A 20,000-nucleotide genomic window follows, 5' to 3' on the forward strand; every position below is an offset into this window, starting at 1 on the left:
TTTATCTATGTATCATATTTTTACTCTTTTAATTCATTTTATAACTGTTTAATTTATCTTTTTAAATTCCTTTTATAACTGTTTTAATTTTCCTTGCTTTTATTTTGTGATGATTTTAATTTATTTCTATGTAAAACACTTTGAATTGCCATAGTGGTTGAAATGTGATATAAATAAACTTTGCCTTGCCATCTCTTGGCAAATAATTCCCAATAGGTAAATTAGGCTTCTTTAAATATTTTTCTTGTTGTCTATTGAACTATAACTTGTCTATTGTTTGAAAGTTTGTTTGTCTTTGTATGTTATGTTTGTTAAAATTTAAATGCTCTCGAGCAAGTCTCGTCTCGCGATAGTTGCCGCGCGGGATCTGAAGTCTCTGATGTTTCCGGTAAGGGGCCGAAACTCACCGCACCCTCCGGTCCGGATCCTCATCGTCCTTTACCGGGACATTCCGTTCACCGGGACCGGCTTCAAACCCACCACGGGGTTCGGGAACTCATTTCCCATCATATGAGAGAGACAGTGAGCGCTGACAGACGCTTTAAACCTCCGCGAACACACAGACTGAAGCTAGCAAGCTAACAGCATCCTCTCGCGCGGGCTGAGAAATCAAAACAATGTGCTTTTTTTATTACTTCTAGTTCATTTATACTCGTTTCACGAAGTTAATGTGCTTTTTGCTCAGTTTGAAAGAATGTCATGTGTGTTTAATGGGCAGTAGCTCATGCTGGTTATACGTTTACAGGTGATTATACAGTTTGTGTGCAATATATCTATATAATACAAGTTATATTAGAGTCAGTGTCATATTAGCGCAAAGTGAATGTGCACACAGTGTTATAAATGTGATTTTTCATGATAATGATCAGATCTGGATAGGAAACAGGGTTTTTTCTTCTGACCAGGTGATCTGGGAACTTGATCAGCTCGATGACAAGCTGTAAAATACAGTCATTATTGAGTAAAGCTCAGTGTGAGCTCGCCTTTTACTGTCCCAGAGATTGAAGGGTTTTACACACGTCTGTCATGGCTCCCAAAAAGAGACCAGATCCCATAGTTATTACTGGATCCGGAGAAGGACAGACAACCTCTACATCCATAGATGCTGTATCAGAGTAAGTAATAAAGCTGTATAAAGTCTGCAATACAGTAGTCAACATTAATCAAAGTTGTTGTTTAAAATTCATGTATAGCTTTGATGAATGGTTTTGATCCACTTCAAGTGTTGGCTACTGTAGTTCCTGTAATAAACCCATCGTGTCGCTTCAGAAGTGCTAAATGACTTGTTTTTCTCAGAGCGAATCTCGAGGCCCTGCAGAAGAAGCTGGAAGAGCTGGATCTAGACGAGCAACAGAAGAAGCGTCTGGAAGCTTTTCTCACGCAGAAAGCCAATCTGGGCGAACTGAAAGATGATGACTTCCAGCATATCTGTGAACTGGGAGCTGGAAATGGAGGTGTGGTGAATAAAGTGTGCCACAAACCCTCTGGTCTCGTAATGGCCCGCAAGGTGAGTCTGGTTGGTCATCTTTATTTCACAGAGAATCATTTGGACTCGTTTGTCAGAACAGGAGAGATGTCTTCATTTCAACTACTCAACATGTGTCCCTGGATCACAAAGCCAGTCTCGAGTCGCACGGGTATATTTGTGGCAATATCCATTGTACGGGTCAAAATTATCGATTTTTCTTTTATGCTAAAAATCATTAGGATATTAAGTAAAGATCATGTTCCGTGAAGATATTTTGTACATTTCCTAACATAAATATATAAAACATTTATTTTTGTGAGTGAATGAAGTACAATCGCCAACATAAATGAACAACTTTAAAGGAGATTTTCTCAATGTTTTGATTTTTTTTGCTCCCTCAGATTCCAGATGTTCAATAGTTGTATCTCGGCCGAATATTATATCCTAACAAACCATACATCAATGGAAAGCTTATTTATTCAGCTTTCAGGTTATGTTTAAATCTCAATTTCAGAAAATTGACCCATGTGACTGGTTTTGTGGTCCAGGGTCACAAATATCCAGCGTTTCATGTAAGGGCTTGAAATACAAGTATCCCATTACAGCTTTTAAACTGGGATTGTCCTGCTAGACTTCCATCGTAAGTGTATAGATTCCCTCGACAGAAACCCAATAGTAGCTTTCCATTGGCTTTTGCGTTATCGCAGTAAATAAGCTCTGACTCTGACTGATAAAAATTAATGATTCTTACTAGGGTTGCGAAGGGGTGGACAAATTCTGGTAAAGTTCCAGAAACTTTCCATGGGAAGTTTAGATGGGGAATTTTGGAAATATTCCATGTTGGAAACTTGACTGAAATGAAAGGGAATTAATTGGAAATGTGCGCTAATTTATACAAACTGTATCATATTCAAACATACATATAAACGTTTTGTTTGGTCATTAGCAAACACGCATGCAACTAAAGCAAATAAAAAAAATGGCATTTTTGACTGATTTATTTGTGAGTAGAACTTTACTGGCCCGTTTCACAGACCAGGCTTAAGATAGTCCCAGACTAAGATGCAGGTTTGAGCTGCCTTCACTGAAAACAACTTACACGATACGAGTAAAAAATGTAAAATTTAACAATTATCGATACTTCAGCAGAACACTCAATAGTCTTACTGTATACATTAAATATAGATAAATCCTTATTAAAGCTACTTAAGTTATTCAGTCAAGATCAGTGAGTGATTCTCCTTTGTCTTTTGTTGTTTGATTATCATTAATAACTTTAGAGCGAATGGACGGATCCAATATACTGGACTGTGGCAGCTGCACAATAATCGTTTTCCCTCAATTATCTTTTCATAATTGTCAAAAATAAATTACGATGAATGAATCGCACAGCCCTACCAAAAACAACATCGACTTGTGCTAAAATATAACTCTTCTCTGGGTTTTGGCCTCCAAAAATACATCATTCCTGCAGCCCTGTAAATGTTTCTTGTTCATTTTTACAAGCTGAACGTTCACGGTCACTCACGACACGTCTCTGTGTGCTGCATGTGTTTATCACAATCTCTCTAGTTAATTCATCTGGAGATCAAGCCTGCCATCCGGCATCAGATCATCAGGGAGCTTCAGGTCCTGCATGAGTGCAACTCTCCCTACATCGTGGGCTTCTACGGCGCCTTTTACAGCGACGGGGAGATCAGCATCTGCATGGAGAACATGGTACGCTCAGAGCCTTATAGCGCCATCTGTTTTGAGTACACTTAAGTTCCCAGGTGTTGATTTCATTTTAAAAGTATGTTAATTTACCCTTTTATTTGCAGTTCCCTCTGTGAGTGTGTTTGGTAACTGGTGTGTGTGTGTGTGTGTGTGTGTGTGTGTGTGTGTGTGTGTGTGTGTGTGTGTGTGTGTGTGTGTGTGTGTTTCTGCTTGTCCACAGGACGGAGGATCTTTGGATCAGGTTCTGAAAGATGCTCGCAGAATTCCAGAGGAGATCTTGGGAAAAGTCAGCATAGCCGTAAGTGTGCTTAGTCTGATAATATGTCAAGTCACATTTATTTATACAGCGCTTTTACAACACAGTGTTTCAAAGCAGCTTTACAGAGATAACAGGAAAATAATGCAATGAAGTTTGTTTCTAGAAGAAAATAGCGTCACAGTCCAGCTTCAGTAAGTTCAGTGATGGATCATTTTTCCAAGTCCATAGTAATCGATTGTCGAGTTCACGCGCATTGGTTTAGTACCTATGATCACGCGCGTGAACTCGGCAATCGACTACTATGGACTTCAACCGAAAACAGGATGTAAACACAGGTATGTGCGCTGGCTGAATAAATATCATTTTTATTCATATCTTTCACATCTACTGCAGTCAGATCCACCCGTGTTCACTCTGAAGGAATCACTCACATGACCTGTGCACTTGTAATGACACATCAAGGATGTTAAGAGGCTAAAAGCAGGTTTAGTACTTGCCCCATTGAAGTCAACAGGGTGCAAATTTTAAAAAGAGGATAACACGATGTAGGCAACACCGATTTTTGTCGTTGTTCTCTGTATTGACGGCACTCCAAATTTACAAAAAAATGAGCTCAATGTTAAAATTGCCCGGAGTTCTCCTTTAAAAATGTTAAATGAATATGTGAAAAGAGTTCGATTACGAAACCACAACTTCAAAATGTTTCTGAGCGATGTGCACACTTATGTTTTCATTTGAAAATGCATCTTTTTCTCTCCGTTTCGGCCTTCTGTTCGTACACACTCAGACAGCGTTTTTATTAATGAAAACGCTCTCCAAAGTTGATAGATTTGAAAACGCTGTTTTCGTGTTGTAGTGTGGACTGTTGTATTTGGAGGTAATTTTATTAAACTCCCAAATTTGCATGACTTTCTTCTGTGAAAGACAAAAGGAGCTGCTTTACACAATGTTCATGCTGCTCTTTTCCCAAACACAATGAAGGTGAATGGAGATTTTACTCGGACAAAAGAAAGTCTTGCTCTTATTGGATGGAAGAAGAGCAGTCTAGACATTCTGCTTAATTTCTCCTGTTGTTTTCCACAAGAAAAAAAAAAAGCTTGTACATGTTTGCAACTATGTTAATTTTTAAATCTGAAAAATATATATATTTTTTTTTTCCTTCAAACAGGTTTTAAGAGGTCTCGCTTACCTTCGAGAAAAACACCAGATTATTCACAGAGGTAAAGAAAACAAAATAAAAATGTTTGAATCTGTCAAAACGTATGTATCTGTGTAAAATGAGTGCACTGATATAAAACATGTTCCTGTTTTTCACAGACGTGAAACCTTCAAATATTCTGGTGAATTCTCGCGGGGAGATCAAACTGTGTGACTTCGGTGTGAGCGGGCAGCTCATCGACTCCATGGCCAACTCTTTTGTAGGAACACGCTCGTACATGTCGGTATGTTTCATTCACTCACTCACCCATCATTGTCTGACTCCGGTTTGAACATAAAAGACTAAAAGTTTTTTAAATTAAGTTTGTGTGCTGTGCCGGGAGCAGCAGCTCATTTGCATTTAAAGGGACATACACAAAAATGGTGTTTTTGCTCACACTCAAATAGTGACAACTTTAACATAATATATAAAAATTAGGGCTGGGGGAATTAACGCGTTAATCTTTGCGATTAATTTGAAATGTTTAACGCGTTAAAAAAAATTAACGTATTTAACGCAGCACACTTTTTTTTGCCTCGTTTTAATGATTTCCTGTTGCGGCTGCTATTGAAAAGGCCGTCCCGCCCCTCCGTGTTCGGCGATCACGTTTCATTCTCGCACAGCTTTCATGAGCTGGTCTTTTCCGCTCCGTGTGTGCGCCGCGCTGTGTTCCGCGTGTGTGTGTGTCGGCGCGCTCTGTCGTTAACGGCCCAGCAGCGCGCTCTCCGTTCCGTGTGTGTGTCGGCGGCTGTAACGGCCCAGCGGCGCGCTCTCCGTTCCGTGTATGTGTGTGTGTCACGTGTGTGTGTGTCGGCGGCTCTGTCGGCAACGGCCCAAACGCTTCAATCATGTACCGAGCACTGGAAAAGTAAAGTCCACTCAAATAACGTGAAATTCTGTTTGCTGAGCTGGTATAGCCATGCTGGGCAGCAATGGTAAAATGACCTGCTCTGATTACATGCTCTGGTAATAATAGCTTTGTAGGACTATATTTTATTTTGATAATTAGTTAAAAAAAAATAATAATAATCTGTTAAATTGATTATGTTGATTGATTATAGAAAAAAAAAATATTGATATTGATGTTTAATATAGGGCTATTTTCTGTTCCTTTTTTTCCCTGTGTTGTTTAATTAGGTGATTCTGAGTTAAAAGGAATAGTTCACTTTAAAATTAAAATTCTGTCATCACTCACCCTCATGTTGTTTTAAACCTGTATGAATTTCTTTCTTCTGCTGAACACAAAGGAAGATATTTAGAAGAATGTCAGTAATCAGACAGTTTCTGGGTCCCATTGTCTTCCATAGTAGGACAAATATATACTATGGAAGTCAATGGTACCAGAAACTGTCTGATTACTGACATTCTTCTAAATATCTTCCTTTGTGTTCAGCAGAAGAAAAAAATTCATACAGGTTTAAAACAACATGAGGGTGAGTGATGACAGAATTTTAATTTTAAAGTGAACTATTCCTTTAAATATTGATGATTACAAGCTTGGGGGAAACGCAATTAATTACAGAAATTGTGCAATTAATTAGTTAATTTTTTTTAATCGATTCCCAGCCCTAATAAAAATATCTGTGCGGTATTTTTAAGCTAAAACTTCACACACACACACACACACACACACACTTTTGGGACATCAGAGACTTATTTTACATCTTGTGAAAAGGTCATTACACCACCCCTTTAAAAACCTTAAGCGAAGAACAAAGAAGACATTTTCCATGAATATATGGAGGCCTTTAGAAGTGATTATGGTGTTTGAAGTGATTGTGCATGTTCAAATGAGTTAATGGTGTGTGTGTGTGTGTGTGTGTGTGTGTGTGTGTGTGTGTGTGTGTGTGTGTGTGTGTGTGTGTGTGTGTGTGTGTGTGTGTGTGTGTGTGTGTGTGTGTGTGTGTGTGTGTGTGTGTGTGTGTGTGTGTGTGTGTGTGTGTGTGTGTGTGTGTGTGTGTGTGTGTGTGTGTGTGTGTGTGTGTGTGTGTGTGTGTGTGTGTGTGTGTGTGTTCAGCCGGAGAGGTTGCAGGGCACTCATTACTCGGTGCAGTCGGATGTGTGGAGTATGGGTCTCTCTCTGGTGGAGCTGGCCATCGGCCGCTATCCCATCCCTCCACCCGAAGCCCGGGAGCTGGAGGGCGTCTTCGGGAGAGCCATGATGGATGTTGGGGATTCAGAGACTCACGGCTCCTCTCCTCGACCCAGACCCCCGGGCAGACCCGTCAGCGGTGAGCAAACATTCACGAGGTTTTAGGGCTTTGTGGACATTTCCTTTTTTTAGATCCGATTAAAAGTGTAGTGTGTATTTTCTGCGCTACTAACGTCACCAAATGGAATTAATGGTCAAAAGTTTGGAATAATTAAGATTTTTTTAAATGTTTTTGAAAGAGTCTCTTCTGCTCACCAAGGCTGCTTTTATTTGATAAAAAATACAGTCAAAAATTGTGATATATTATTCTAATGTAAATCATCTGTTCTCTATGTGAATATACAGTAAAGTGTAATTTATTCCTGTGATCAAAGCTGAATGTTCAGCATCATTACTCCAGTCTTCAGTGTCACATGACCCTTCAGAAATCACTCTAATATGTTACTCGGTTATTGTTGGTACTCATTTGTTAACAACACTTAATATTATTTTCAATGTTGAAAACTATTATTTTCTTTGGAAACTGTGATATATTTTATTTTCAAAATTATTGAATATGAAGAACAGCAATTGATTTGAAACAGAATTTGTTTTCTTTTTGGTCACTTTTGAATGCGTCATTGCTGAATAAAAGTATAAATAATTTTTTTTTAACTATCTTACCCTAAACCTTTATATATTAGTTATCAGTTTCCACAAAAATATTGATGTTTTCAACATTGATAATAATCATAAATGTTTCTTGAGCATCAAATCATCATATTAGAGTGATTTCTGAAGGATCATGTGACACTGAAGACTGGAGTAATGATGCTGAACATTCAGCTTTGATCACAGGAATAAATTACACTTTATAATATATTCACATGGAAAACAGTTATTTGAAACAGTAATAATATTTCACAATAGTACTGTTTTTACTGTATTTTTGATCAAATAAATACAGCCTTGATGAGCAGAAGAAACATTAAACATTAAAAAAATCTTAATTATTCCAGTCTGTTGACCCGTATTATAAATTAAAAGAAAAGAATAGTACTTGTATAATATTGTATAGAATGCCAGCAGGCATCAGTATAATAATAATAATAATAATCTTTGTTTATATAGCACCTTTCATACATGACATGCAACTCAAAACGAACATTAATTACATCACAAAAAGTAAACATATCGCAACGTAATACATAGAATACAGAATAATGGCAAAATAATACGTAAAATACTAGTTAAAAGCGAGTCTAAAAAATAAACGTTCTTTTAAAAATATTAAGGACCTATATAAGGTTGTATATATTAATCTCAAAGTATAATGTATAACAGTAGTAGTCAATAATTGTATCCTTTAAAACTCATTTGATCGCCAAAATGACATATTTAAAATTTTTTGCCTTAAAATATCTTGAATGTAACCCGACACCCTTGCCTCATTTAGTATGCGCTGTTCTATGAATATGCAAATGAGCCCCGCCTCCACTCACTCACTCAGCTCAGAGATCCACTGGTTGACGATCACACGTTGATCTGATTGGTTGCAAGGTAGTTTGTGACGTCAGAAACACCAGCGATTTCAAAGCGTGTTTTTGAGACTGTCTTTGGTTCACTGCAGTTTTAAGGAGGAAATACTCAGCAATGCTGTCGACTTATGAATTTACACATGCTTTGTCTTAAAGCGTATTAAAAACACCACATAGACACATAAACAACATTAAAAGCTGGATTTCTTGACCTGATGTGGCTGTTCTCCTTCAGGTCACGGGCCCGTCATGGCTATATTTGAGCTGCTGGATTATATAGTCAATGAGGTGAGAGTCTTTTGTTTTCAATCACACTTCAGCCTGGGTATAATATAATCAACTAAATACTGTATAGATGCTTATGGCAATGCTTTATGTGTCTGAACTAATTTCTAAATGTTTTTTTAATGCATGAAAAAGTGCCACAAATGACACTTTTTGATGGTTTATTCAGTAAGATATATCAATACATAATGAGTGTGTAGAGCACTGATTACTTTTAAGACACTGTGAATGAGATCTGATGCTGTTATTAATGATATATGAGTGTTAAACCGTGTTTTTTTGTGTGTTTTCCATCAGCCGCCCCCTAAACTGCCCCACGGCGTCTTCACGCTTGATTTCCAGGACTTTGTGACCAAATGGTGAGTTCTGTCCACCCAATCACTGGTGTGATTTCAGATGTCGGTGAGATGTTGTGTGTGCAGACTCAACACTTCAGTGCTGAAATGATCATTGAAGCTGTTTTTCTTTGCATTGTATTTCTAGTCTCATTAAAAACCCTGCAGACAGAGCGGACCTGAAGATGCTGATGGTGAGGACACATTCCTCATGTTTACATGCAGGACCAGACTAAATCAAAATCAGCTTATAAATACATAAATGCACTATTATTATTATTATTATTACAGTTACCAAGGTTGGAAATATCAACCAAAGCTAGTTCTCTCAGTCATAAAAACGGATTTACCGTATATTTCAGAATTTGTCAAATGTTTGATGAATAAATAAAAAGCAGGTCAGAAGACTTCAATCAGATCGTGAGATAAACTAGTGTCTGTGAATATTAACTGAGAACAACTATCGTCATACAAACGCAGAAACTCAAGTTCAAATGTAACCCGTCAAAATAAAAGTTCGGTTTAACTTGAAATGTGAGAGAAATATATTACTGTTGTACAGTAGAATTTAGCTATGCACAGTAATAATAATTATTAACTTTATTTTTCATTTTTTAAATTCAAGGATTAATTTTAATGCTCTGTTTTGCAGCACAAAAGTTTTAATTTCAAATGATTAAAATATAAGTTAAGTTAATGTTTTATGCCTTTATTTGATTACCAGAAAAAGTAAAATACACAACACTTTATTTTTTCCAGAAATTCTTTGTTTTAATGAATTCAATCAACTAGACGTACTTTTTGATTATTAAATATTTATTAAACCATTCAAATAGAATCCAGAAAATTTAAAACAGAAATCCAAAATTTATTTATATATATATGCATGCATTGCACACGCACACACGTTTATGGCCATATGAAATGTATTTTTTCTCAAATTTTATATATATACAATTTGAGAAAATTATATATACATACATAAAATATATATATACATACATAAACATGTAATTTTTGTTAAGCTTTTAATAAATTGTTGTTATATTGTATTCAAGTTTCATGATTTCAACTAATTTAGACATGCTTTTTGGTTACTAAAAAAATTATTTAACCATTAAAATTAAAACAGAAAAAAAAAATGTAATGTAGAAAACAGAAAAAACGGAATTTGGGAAAAAAATCAAATGTGTTTCACAGAGCCCTACATATCCCACTCTTCACAATCCAATTACATCTGATCGGATCAAATCAACTGTTGCTGGCCGTTATTCACTATGATCATATCTGGCTTTATTCCACAAACTGCATCAGTGTTTTCTGCTCTACATCTCATGTCAAACTTGTGTCTCTTGCACAGAACCACACGTTTATCAAGCGCTCCGAGGTGGAGGTGGTCGACTTCGCTGGATGGTTGTGTAAAACCATCGGGCTCAATCAACCCAGCACACCCACACAATCAGCCGAATGACCCGCGCACACACACCTGACACACACACACACACACACACACACCAACGTTTACAGCGCGTCTGATGGAACACCTGCAAAGCTGCTGCTTTTACACTTTCATATTCACGAATCTCATGAAGCATGTCACGGGCAAAAACAAGAAATAAGAGATTTTGCTGAAAGAAAATGAAGCGTTTTTAGGATTTTTTTGTCACATTTGCCCACAAAGTTCCCATTACTGTAAACATAATATATTATTAAATTGCGAAATTAAGTTCTGCATCAGCTCATATTCTCCATTGTTGCGGCTCCTCTCTTCCCAGTCTGTCAGTAACGTTCAGGAGTGTTTTTCCCGAAAGCATCGTTAGCCAACTGTGTTCGCAAGTTCAGTCGTTATCATCAGTTCAACGAGTCTGTTTCCCAAAACCATCGTTCTAACGAACATTCGCAAACATCATCGCAGAGTTGTGTGTTTGAGTGACAGATCTCGACCTGTGGTTAGAAGAGTTTCTTTGCATGTCACGTGGACTCAATAAATCCTGATCTTGAGCCAAATAAGCAATCTGACATTCATTACAATCTAGATCTTTTATTTAGAATATATACAAATGTCATTTATGTCTTTTAGTTCGTCAAGAGATTTAAAGCGTAGTTTCTGAAGAGTGTGCATGTGCGAACGAGCTCTAGTGTAAGAACGAGCCGATGATTGAATCTGGAAATAAAGCAAAATAACTGAGAAAAATGAGAAATATTCCTCAGATGTCATGTCCGTAATTTATAGCAAAACATCTCTAACAGATTCATTAACAGTAGTTATTACTCCAACACCTGCGTGACATCATTAACCAACGTGGTTGAACGACCAGTTTGCGACAAAACAGTTTTAGGAAAATGTCTTCAACGATGCATCGTACTATTGTAGTAAAACAGCGAGTTACGACGTTGTACGAGAAACGCATCCCTGTATTGTGTATAACTCATTACAAGTAACTTGAGTTATGTAATCAGATTACTTTTTCAAGTAACTAGTAAAGTAACAAATTACGTGTTCAATTTACAACAAAATATCTAAGTTACTTTTTCGTCGTTGTACGGGAAACGCACCCCTGTTTACTTCCTGTCTCTTTGAAGCTCCTCCCTCTGAAAAGCACACTGTGCTCTGATTGGTCGGCTGGATCAGTGTGTTGTGATTGGTCGAGCGCTTCGAGTGTGTTTGGGAAATGTCCCGCCCCTTCCCATAACCGCCAGTTTAACACACTACTAACTAACTCAACCAGGCCCCGCCCCTTTATTCTGCGTATGAATTATTATAATGAGGAATATTGTGACGTGTTCCCGGAAGAAACTCAAGACTAATGGAGGCGTTTCAGGAGTTCAGAAACACTGACTCTGATAACAGCAACATTACACACTAAACACAGTTGAACAGGGTTTCATGCATACTTTTTCTCATGCATACTATTATTTCAGTACTAACACTGAAGTACAGTAAGTCTCTACTGTAATATCAAAATACAGGATTATTTAATTCACCAATGAAAATACCACACAATTTTTTTTTTATGCTTAATTTTCATGCAATAAAAATCTAAATGGTCCTAAGAATAAGCTTCATTTCTTTAAGCAAAATATAAGTTCATCAAATCTCTTCTGATTTTGTAGTGAACTGCGACCCTGAGAATGTTTTGGTGAGATTCGTCACATGCACACGCGTGTTCTCAGATGATCTCGGTCATGTGTAACGGAGTTCATACTCACTGCGCACACTCATGATTATTTCTGTATGTTCCTTCAAACGTTTGCCACAAACTTCAACTTCAGACAGTTGTTGCTTTCAGACTCAATAAAGTGATTGTAGAGGGGATGAACTGGTTCTGTTTTCATTTCTATTTGTACTTTATTTTATTTCATAGAAATTAAAAAGTGTAAAGCGGTAATTATCAATTCTCTGCTGTTTACAAACGTCTGCTTCAATGCAAGTCTGGGATTTTTCTTTTGTTTTATCTAGTAAGTGCAATTGTAATACTGTGGAAGCTTGTTTCCGCCTCAGAATAAAACAAAGTAATTGCGACTTTTTATCTCACAATTCTGACTTTATATCGCAATTCTGACTTTATATCTCGCAATTCTGATTTTTTCTCACAATTCTGACTTTTTATCTCACAATTCTAATTTTTTATCACAATTCTGACTTTATCTCAAAATTCTGATTTTTTATCTCACAATTCTGACTTTTAATCTCAAAATTCTTATTTTTTATCACAATTCTGACTTTTTATCTCAAAATTCTGATTTTTTTATCTCACAATTCTAATTTTTTATCACAATTCTGACTTTTTATCTCAAAATTCTGATTTTTTTATCTCACAATTCTGACTTTTTATCTCACAATTCTCACTTTTTATCTCACAATTATGACTTTCTCACAATACTGATTTTTTATCTCACAATTCTAACTTTTTATCTCAGAATTGAGTGTTATAAAATCAGAATTGTGAAAAAAAATATTAGCCAGGAAAAAGTCTGTCTTTTTTTCTTTAGAATTGGACTTTATTTCTCGCAATTCTGATGTAAACTCGCAATTGTGAGATAAAAAGTCGCAATTATCTTTTTAAATATTTTATTCTGTGGCGTAAACAAGCTTCATAAATACTGATGCTATGACTAAGTCTAATAATTGTTTTTATTAATGTCCCTCAGAGGAAGTGTAGGATGATTTCCTGATTCATAGCATACATATTCATAAGCAAAGCCTGTTTAAGGTAAGAGTTTGCCAAATTTCAAACCAGTGATGATAGTGTCATACACTCATGCTCGCGTGTGAGTGATGCAACAGCTCGTCTCGGCCAACAGGGGGCAGTAGAGTTATTAACACACTTCACCAGCAGCTGATCACAGTTCGGTGTCTGAGGCCACAGAAATAAACTAAACAGGTTTTGTGATGTTGCACGAAATAAGATGCTTATTTATTTAGATGTTCCTTCATCTCCTATTTTAAACAATGTTTTTGAACTAAATTCTGTGTAAACACCCTGAACATGTGTTGGGCATCAATAATGTCCGATTGTTTTGAGTCCTGTATTTCAAGAACTGACCCGCTAAAACATGACATTTTTGAGGTCTCTGGGTTATTGTCATGCATGCATGTGGAATTTTTGGAGGTTTCTTTTACCATCTTTAATTATTTGGTACAATATTTTTTTCTTTTCTTTTTTTTTAACGTAATTCTCACTGTTATTAGAGTATTTGATTTAAGCAAAAAAAAAAAAAAAAAAGTTAATATAGCAGACAACCTATATTCACTAGAATGTTATTTTATTAATCAAAAGGTTTTCTACCACTAGTTGATCTAATGATGGCATGTAAACTAAGATTTATAGTTGGTCACAATGCACAGTAGCTTCTAAACAAATGTTGTATAATACAATATATTATTGTGATCAGCAACTCTCTCATCATTATTAATGCTCATGAAACACACTGAAAAAAATATATGTTCTTCCTCAGTATTTCTGTCATGTTTCCCAGAACAAATATCTAATACATTTATTTGAGAAGAAAAATAACTTGAGGTAAGTTATTAAGTCTTGTTTTCTGACAAATGTCTCCAGATTAAGTGAGTTTGTGCATAAAGGTAAGAAAAATAATTTGGTTTTCCCTCTTAATTTTTTTTACCCCACTGATATTTTTCTTGTTTTAAAGGGGTAAGAATTTTTTTTATTGCCAATGTATGAACAGTTTGTAACGCAACTTAAAAAACGAGACATTCTGCGATTTCTTAGCTTGTCTATGAAAGCCTGTAGACAGATTTTTACGTGAAGTACTCGGGGCGTTTTTGCCGGGAAAATCAAACGGATGTGACGTTTACGCGCGCCCCTGCGATCCGCTTTTCTGGTCTATGATATGAAATGAATGGAAAAAAGCCATTCTGTACTGTAATGTCAATGTGTCACGCAAAGAAAAAGCGATTAATTCAAATTACAGTCTCACATAGTCAGATCTCTAGATATAGTCTCAAATATACTATATAATCAACCTGTCATAACAGTGTGATTTTAATGACCTCATCTGTCGACATGATTTTGGACTTTTAATCACGTTCAGTCTCTTGTTCGTTACGTGTGCACGAGCAATAACTTACAGGCTGCCGTTCACTTAACGGCCACCGGTGGCGCTATCAACAAGGGTTTCTGAATTTTACAAGCACAAAGTCACTTCACATGTACACATTTTTCAAAAATCAAGACTTAATATAACAATCATTGTGCTTCTCCAGTAAATGTATCTTGATTTAAGAATGTTTAGATGTTTGCATTGGAAAACAAGACAGAAATGCTGAGGAAAAACGTCTTTTTTTTGCAGTGCATGAATCATAAATTCATAACATGCTCTTTACTAGTTTTGTCAGCATTATTGGCTTCTGCCCCCAAAAACTGTGTGTGAAAGCATGAAGATTTATTTTGACCCGCTCTGTGATTCTACTGGTCCATGTACCGAGTCGTGATGCATCGCGTCTGGGTTTCACAGTGATGCTGTGTGTGTGTGTGTGTGTGTGTGTATTCATCATGCGAGAATAAAGACAGGGTGACTTTAAACCCTCGCTCACTGCCGCAGTCAGACAGCAAACTCTGCAGTCATTAATATGCAAAAATGCAAATGAGTGGGTAATTAAGAGCAGGAGTTCCACAGAGGCTCTTTGATTGCTAATGAATTCTAATCTGCAAGAACGGGGGGATGGGTTGATGAAAAAAGAATGAGGAGAGACACATATGAGAGACGGTGTGAATTCAAAACCTCACTGATAAATTGGGGATTTAGTCTTTGGTTTGATGACCAGCTGAAATAACCAAAACTAAACATGCCTGTCTTGAAACAAACACTGCATGCATGACAACAAAACACAGTGTGATATTTAGAAACACAATGAAAACTGAAAGATTCTTCATGCAAATATTATAATGATGTGATTTTTAAATGCAGTTTATTTCGAATTTTAATCTAAAATCATGACTTGCATTGAGTTTGTGTGTCAAACGGTTTAATCAGGTTCACCTTCAGTATTAATTATTTATTAAGTAGCTTAGATGCATTACTTAATAAAACATGATAAATGATGTTCCCACGAGGCCTTATTTGTGTTGTGTGTGTGTATGTGTGTGTGTGTGTGTTTTCCAGGCCCTGATGCCATCTGACCCTCAGCGAGTGGCTTTCGGTGTCTTGGCAAACCCTGAAACTGCAGCATATGTGTTGCAAAACCCAAACGATGTCATATTACCATTTTGGCAAGCCGTGACATCACATATGCACGCGGAGACAGAGATGTTGTTTAGCGCTCCCCTGACGCCCGCTCCTCATCTGTCTCTCTCTCTCTCTCGCATTCTTTCACTCGCATGGAGGATTCATGTGAGCAATGCATGATGTTAGATGCAGAACGGCTCTTCTGTGTGTGTGTGTGTGTGTGTGTGTGTGTGTGTGTGTGTGTGTGTGTGTGTGTGTGTGTGAGGTGTATCTGTATGGTGTGTGTGTCGTTGCACTCAAGTAAACCATTCCAGTTTTTAAATCTGTGACTGTGAGAAAACCCAGTCATCACTTTTATATGTTCCTAAATCAAATATTTCACATTCTATTGGACTTCAAGTTTAGGATATATATCCAGTTGGCGAAGACATTTCAATTTGAGACGCATCCTTCCTTTTCCGGAACTATTGGACACTTTACTAAATTCTGTCTGGATGTTTTTAATTGGCTTTCAGTGAAAATTAATAATATTCTTAGTCGAATCCCCAGTTTTCTGACCTTGTGAACATGTATACGCGTGGATTGAACGCGTTCCAGATGTGGGCCGGATCTGGGCCGACACTATGTTGCTGTCTGGGTAATTTTGGTGCGCAAATGTAAATGTAAACCTTTCTTTGCTTTATTTATTCATGATTTTGTGAGAAAGTTTCAAATACTTAAAAAAACAAAGTAGAGCGATGGAAAAGTTTTGCTCTTCTAAGGCCAAATATTTGCTGTTTTACATCGTTATCAAAGTCCCCCTGTGGTGTCGACAGCATTGCTGAGTATTTCCTCCTTAAAACTGCAGTGAACCAAAGACAGTCTCAAAAACACGCTTTGAAATCGCTGGTGTTTCTGACGTCACAAACTACCTTGTAACCAATCAGATCAACGTGTGATCGTCAACCAGTGGATCTCTGAGCTGAGCGAGTGAGTGGAGGCGGGGCTCATTTGCATATTCATAGAACCTCGCATATTAAATGAGGCAAGGGTGTCGGGTTACATTCAAGATATTTTAAGGCATGTTGAAATTATTTCCAAGGAAAATGTTTTTGCACAGACGGTGTCACTCCTGACCATGAAGAGGGTGTTATGATAGATTGTGAGTCATGGTTTATGAGCATCAGTGATGACAGAATATGTCACTAAGCAGGGCTGCCAACTCTCACGCATTCACCGCGAGACTCACATTTACACTTTTCACACGCGCCCGTAGGCATCATTCATCATCTGTCCAGTTCAGTGCTTGAAGTGGGGGGAAAAAGGTGCCGGTACTCTCTTGCCTTACTCTCACCGGCTTCACCCAGGGCCGGATTAACAATTTCCTGTGCCCTGGACAACCAGACCCCCGTAGTTAGGGGGGTTGGGGGGCATGCTCCCCCGAGAAATTTTGGATTTCTCTGATCTACATATGTGCAATTTAGGACTTTTGAAGGCCAAAAAATTATACGAAATAGGCTATCTTTAAAACCTTGTCATTAGATTATTTGTCAATATCTGCTCTCTCCTCATCTTCATATTTCTTTTTCTCTCAGTCTTCTTATCCTGGACTATTTCTTACCCTCCTAAAGCTGAACTTAGTCTTTTCATTTTCGTCTGTGTCAATGACGAAAGTAAACATAGGCTCAACAGATACAAGTCAAGTCAAGTCATCTTCATTTATATAGCGCTTTTAACAATGTAGATTGTCTCAAAGCAGCTTTACAGAGATAAGCGTATAATTTAAGGTAACAGAGATTGTTTCGGCTTTACAGCAGAGTTAAGTTATTTCCATCTAAAGTTAGTTTTAATTGATTTGGTTCCGTCGCAATGATCATTTGTTATTAAATTAGGGGCCGCTAAGACGACACCATTCTCTCTACACAGACTTTAAACGCGAACCGGTGAGAAACGCTGATGGCGGTCACATGCGCATTTAGAATGGGTTCTATAGTTATGTGCGTTAGAATATACGCAGGTTTGGAATTCCCTACAAGCCAAGCCTAAACAAAATACTTGTCTTTCCTTATAAATTTTGATAAGGAATTTTATTTTATTTGTTGCTTTGGGGTAGGACCGCAAGACGAATTTTCCCGACAACGCCTTATCTGTAGAGTGGTAGTGGGATCCTCCATAGGGAGAGACTAGATGGCACTTCAGCACTGCGTTGTCATCGGGTCCAGGCGAAGGTCCTTCATCAGATCAGGATACGGCCTGGATCCAGCAGGCTGCAGGAAAAACCTTGGGATAAACACAGACACTAAAATTAGCGTAGATGCCATTCTTCTCATGATGTAACGAGTACATCAGGATTTTTGGGAAGTGTTCCCGGTTCCGGCTGACCTAATCTATGCAGCATAACATTAAATTATAGAAGTCTATAATGTATTATGTGAAAGCTAGGTCAAAGAGATGTGTCTTTAATCTGGCTTTGAACTGACAGAGTGTGTCTGCTTCCCGGACAATGGTAGGAAGACTGTTCCAGAGTTTTGGTGCTAAATAGGAAAAGGATCTACCGCCAGCAGTGGATTTTGATATTCTAGGTATAATCAACTGGCCGGAATTTTGAGATCGTAATAGACGTGACGGACTATAATGCGTTAAGAGCTCGCTCAAGCACTGCGGAGCTAAACCATTCAGTGCTTTGTACGTGATCAGCAATATTTTAAAATTGATGCGATGTTTAATCGGGAGCCAGTGCAGTGTTGACAGAACTGGGCTAATATGGTCATACTTCCTGGTTCTGGTAAGAACTCGAGCTGCTGCATTTTGAACCAGCTGTAGTTTGTTTATTAAGCGTGCAGGGCAACCACCCAGTAGAGCATTACAATAATCTAGCCTTGAGGTCATGAACGCATGAACTAATTGTTCCGCATTTGTCAATGAGAGCATATGACGTAATTTAGATATATTTTTAAGATGGAAAAATGCGGTTTTACAGATACTAGACACGTGACTTTCAAATGAAAGATTGGTATCAAAGAGCACACCCAGGTTCCTAACCAACGACGAAGACTTAACAGAGCAGCCATCAAGTGTTAGACAGTATTCTAGGTTATTACGTGAGGAAGTTTTTTGTCCAATAATTAGAAACTCTGTTTTTTCAGAATTTAGAAGTAGGAAATTACAAGTCATCCAATTTTTTATATCCGCTATGCATTCCGTTAATTTTGTGAATTGATAAGTTTCGTTAGGTTTTGAAGAAATATAGAGCTGAGTATCGTCGGCATAACAGTGAAAGCTAATTCCATGTTTCCTAATGATATCTCCTAAGGGTAGCATGTACAGAGTGAACAGCAGCGGTCCTAGTACTGAGCCTTGTGGTACGCCATACTTAACCTGTGATCGATGAGACATCTCATCATTTACTGCTACAAACTGATAACGGTCAGATAAGTATGATTTAAACCATGCTAGTGCATTTCCTGTAATGCCAACATAATGTTCTAATCTATTTAAAAGAACGGTGTGGTCGATGGTGTCAAATGCAGCGCTAAGATCGAGTAACACTAATAGAGAGATACAACCACGATCGGATGATAAGAGCAAATCATTTGTGACTCTAACGAGAGCTGTTTCGGTACTATGGTACGGTCTAAATCCGGACTGGAAATCCTCGCAGATATCATTTCTTTCAAGAAAGGAACACAGTTGTGAGGATACTGCCTTTTCTAATATCTTTGACAGAAAAGGTAGATTCGAGATCGGCCTGTAATTGACTAATTCTGAAGGATCAAGTTGCGTTTTTTTAACAAGCGGTTTAATCAAAGCCAGCTTAAAGTTTTTTGGTACGTATCCTAGAGACAAAGATGAATTAATGATATTAAGAAGAGGATCTATGACCTCTGGAAGTATTTCTTTCAGTAGCTTAGTCGGTATAGGGTCTAACATACATGTTGTAGATTTAGATGATTTAATGAGTTTAGTAAATTCTTCCTCTCCTATAGCAACGAATGAATCAAATTTTTCCTCAGGGAGACTACAATGCACTGCCTGATGCGATACTGTAGTAGACGGTTGCATAGTTATAATTTTGTCCCTGATATTATCAATCTTATAAGTGAAGAAGTTCATAAAGTCATTACTGCTGTGTTGCTTGGAAACTTCGGTGCTTGAAGCTTTATTTTTCGTTAGTTTAGCCACCGTTTCAAATAAATACCTAGGATTATGTTTATTTTCTTCTAATAGGGTTGAAAAATAAGCAGATCTAGCAGCTTTTAAAGCCTCTCTGTAAGTAATTGAGCTCTCTTTCCATGAAATGCGAAATACCTCTAGTTTTGTTTTCTTCCAGTTGCGCTCCATTTTTCTGGCTGCTCTCTAAAGGGCCCGAGTGTGCTCGTTGTACCACGGCGTTGGACTATT

The 20,000-nt window shown here is 37.4% G+C and overlaps 2 protein-coding genes across 5 annotated transcripts in view; both read left to right on the top strand.

The window, feature by feature from the left end:
* pias4b (protein inhibitor of activated STAT, 4b) overlaps window positions 1-514 on the top strand; it is a gene marked incomplete at its 3' end in the record, with an annotated part of 32,076 nt that extends 31,562 nt beyond the window's left edge. The window contains exon 12 of the mRNA XM_081375583.1: window positions 354-514. Coding sequence (XP_081231709.1) covers window positions 354-514 — 161 coding nt within the window. The remainder of the gene's footprint in view (window positions 1-353) is intronic.
* On the top strand, window positions 363-12,246 carry map2k2b (mitogen-activated protein kinase kinase 2b). Of its 4 annotated transcripts, none has more exons than XM_081374763.1 (12): window positions 363-745; window positions 906-1,115; window positions 1,297-1,507; window positions 3,041-3,187; window positions 3,405-3,482; window positions 4,612-4,663; window positions 4,761-4,885; window positions 6,659-6,872; window positions 8,546-8,598; window positions 8,893-8,954; window positions 9,079-9,124; window positions 10,291-12,246. In XM_081374763.1, the coding sequence occupies exons 2-12, from the start codon at window positions 1,027-1,029 to the stop codon at window positions 10,399-10,401; spliced, it is 1,188 nt and encodes a 395-aa protein (XP_081230889.1). In that variant the 5' UTR covers window positions 363-745; window positions 906-1,026; the 3' UTR covers window positions 10,402-12,246. The 4 variants fall into 4 exon arrangements, with proteins under 4 accessions (XP_081230889.1, XP_081230891.1, XP_081230892.1 ...); XM_081374765.1 differs by having other exon boundaries at window positions 363-619; XM_081374766.1 differs by having other exon boundaries at window positions 363-522.
* The last annotated feature ends 7,754 nt before the right edge of the window (window positions 12,247-20,000 follow it).

This window comes from Scardinius erythrophthalmus, assembly GCF_964197995.2.
Source record: "Scardinius erythrophthalmus genome assembly, chromosome: 9".
Taxonomy (NCBI): domain Eukaryota; kingdom Metazoa; phylum Chordata; class Actinopteri; order Cypriniformes; family Leuciscidae; genus Scardinius; species Scardinius erythrophthalmus.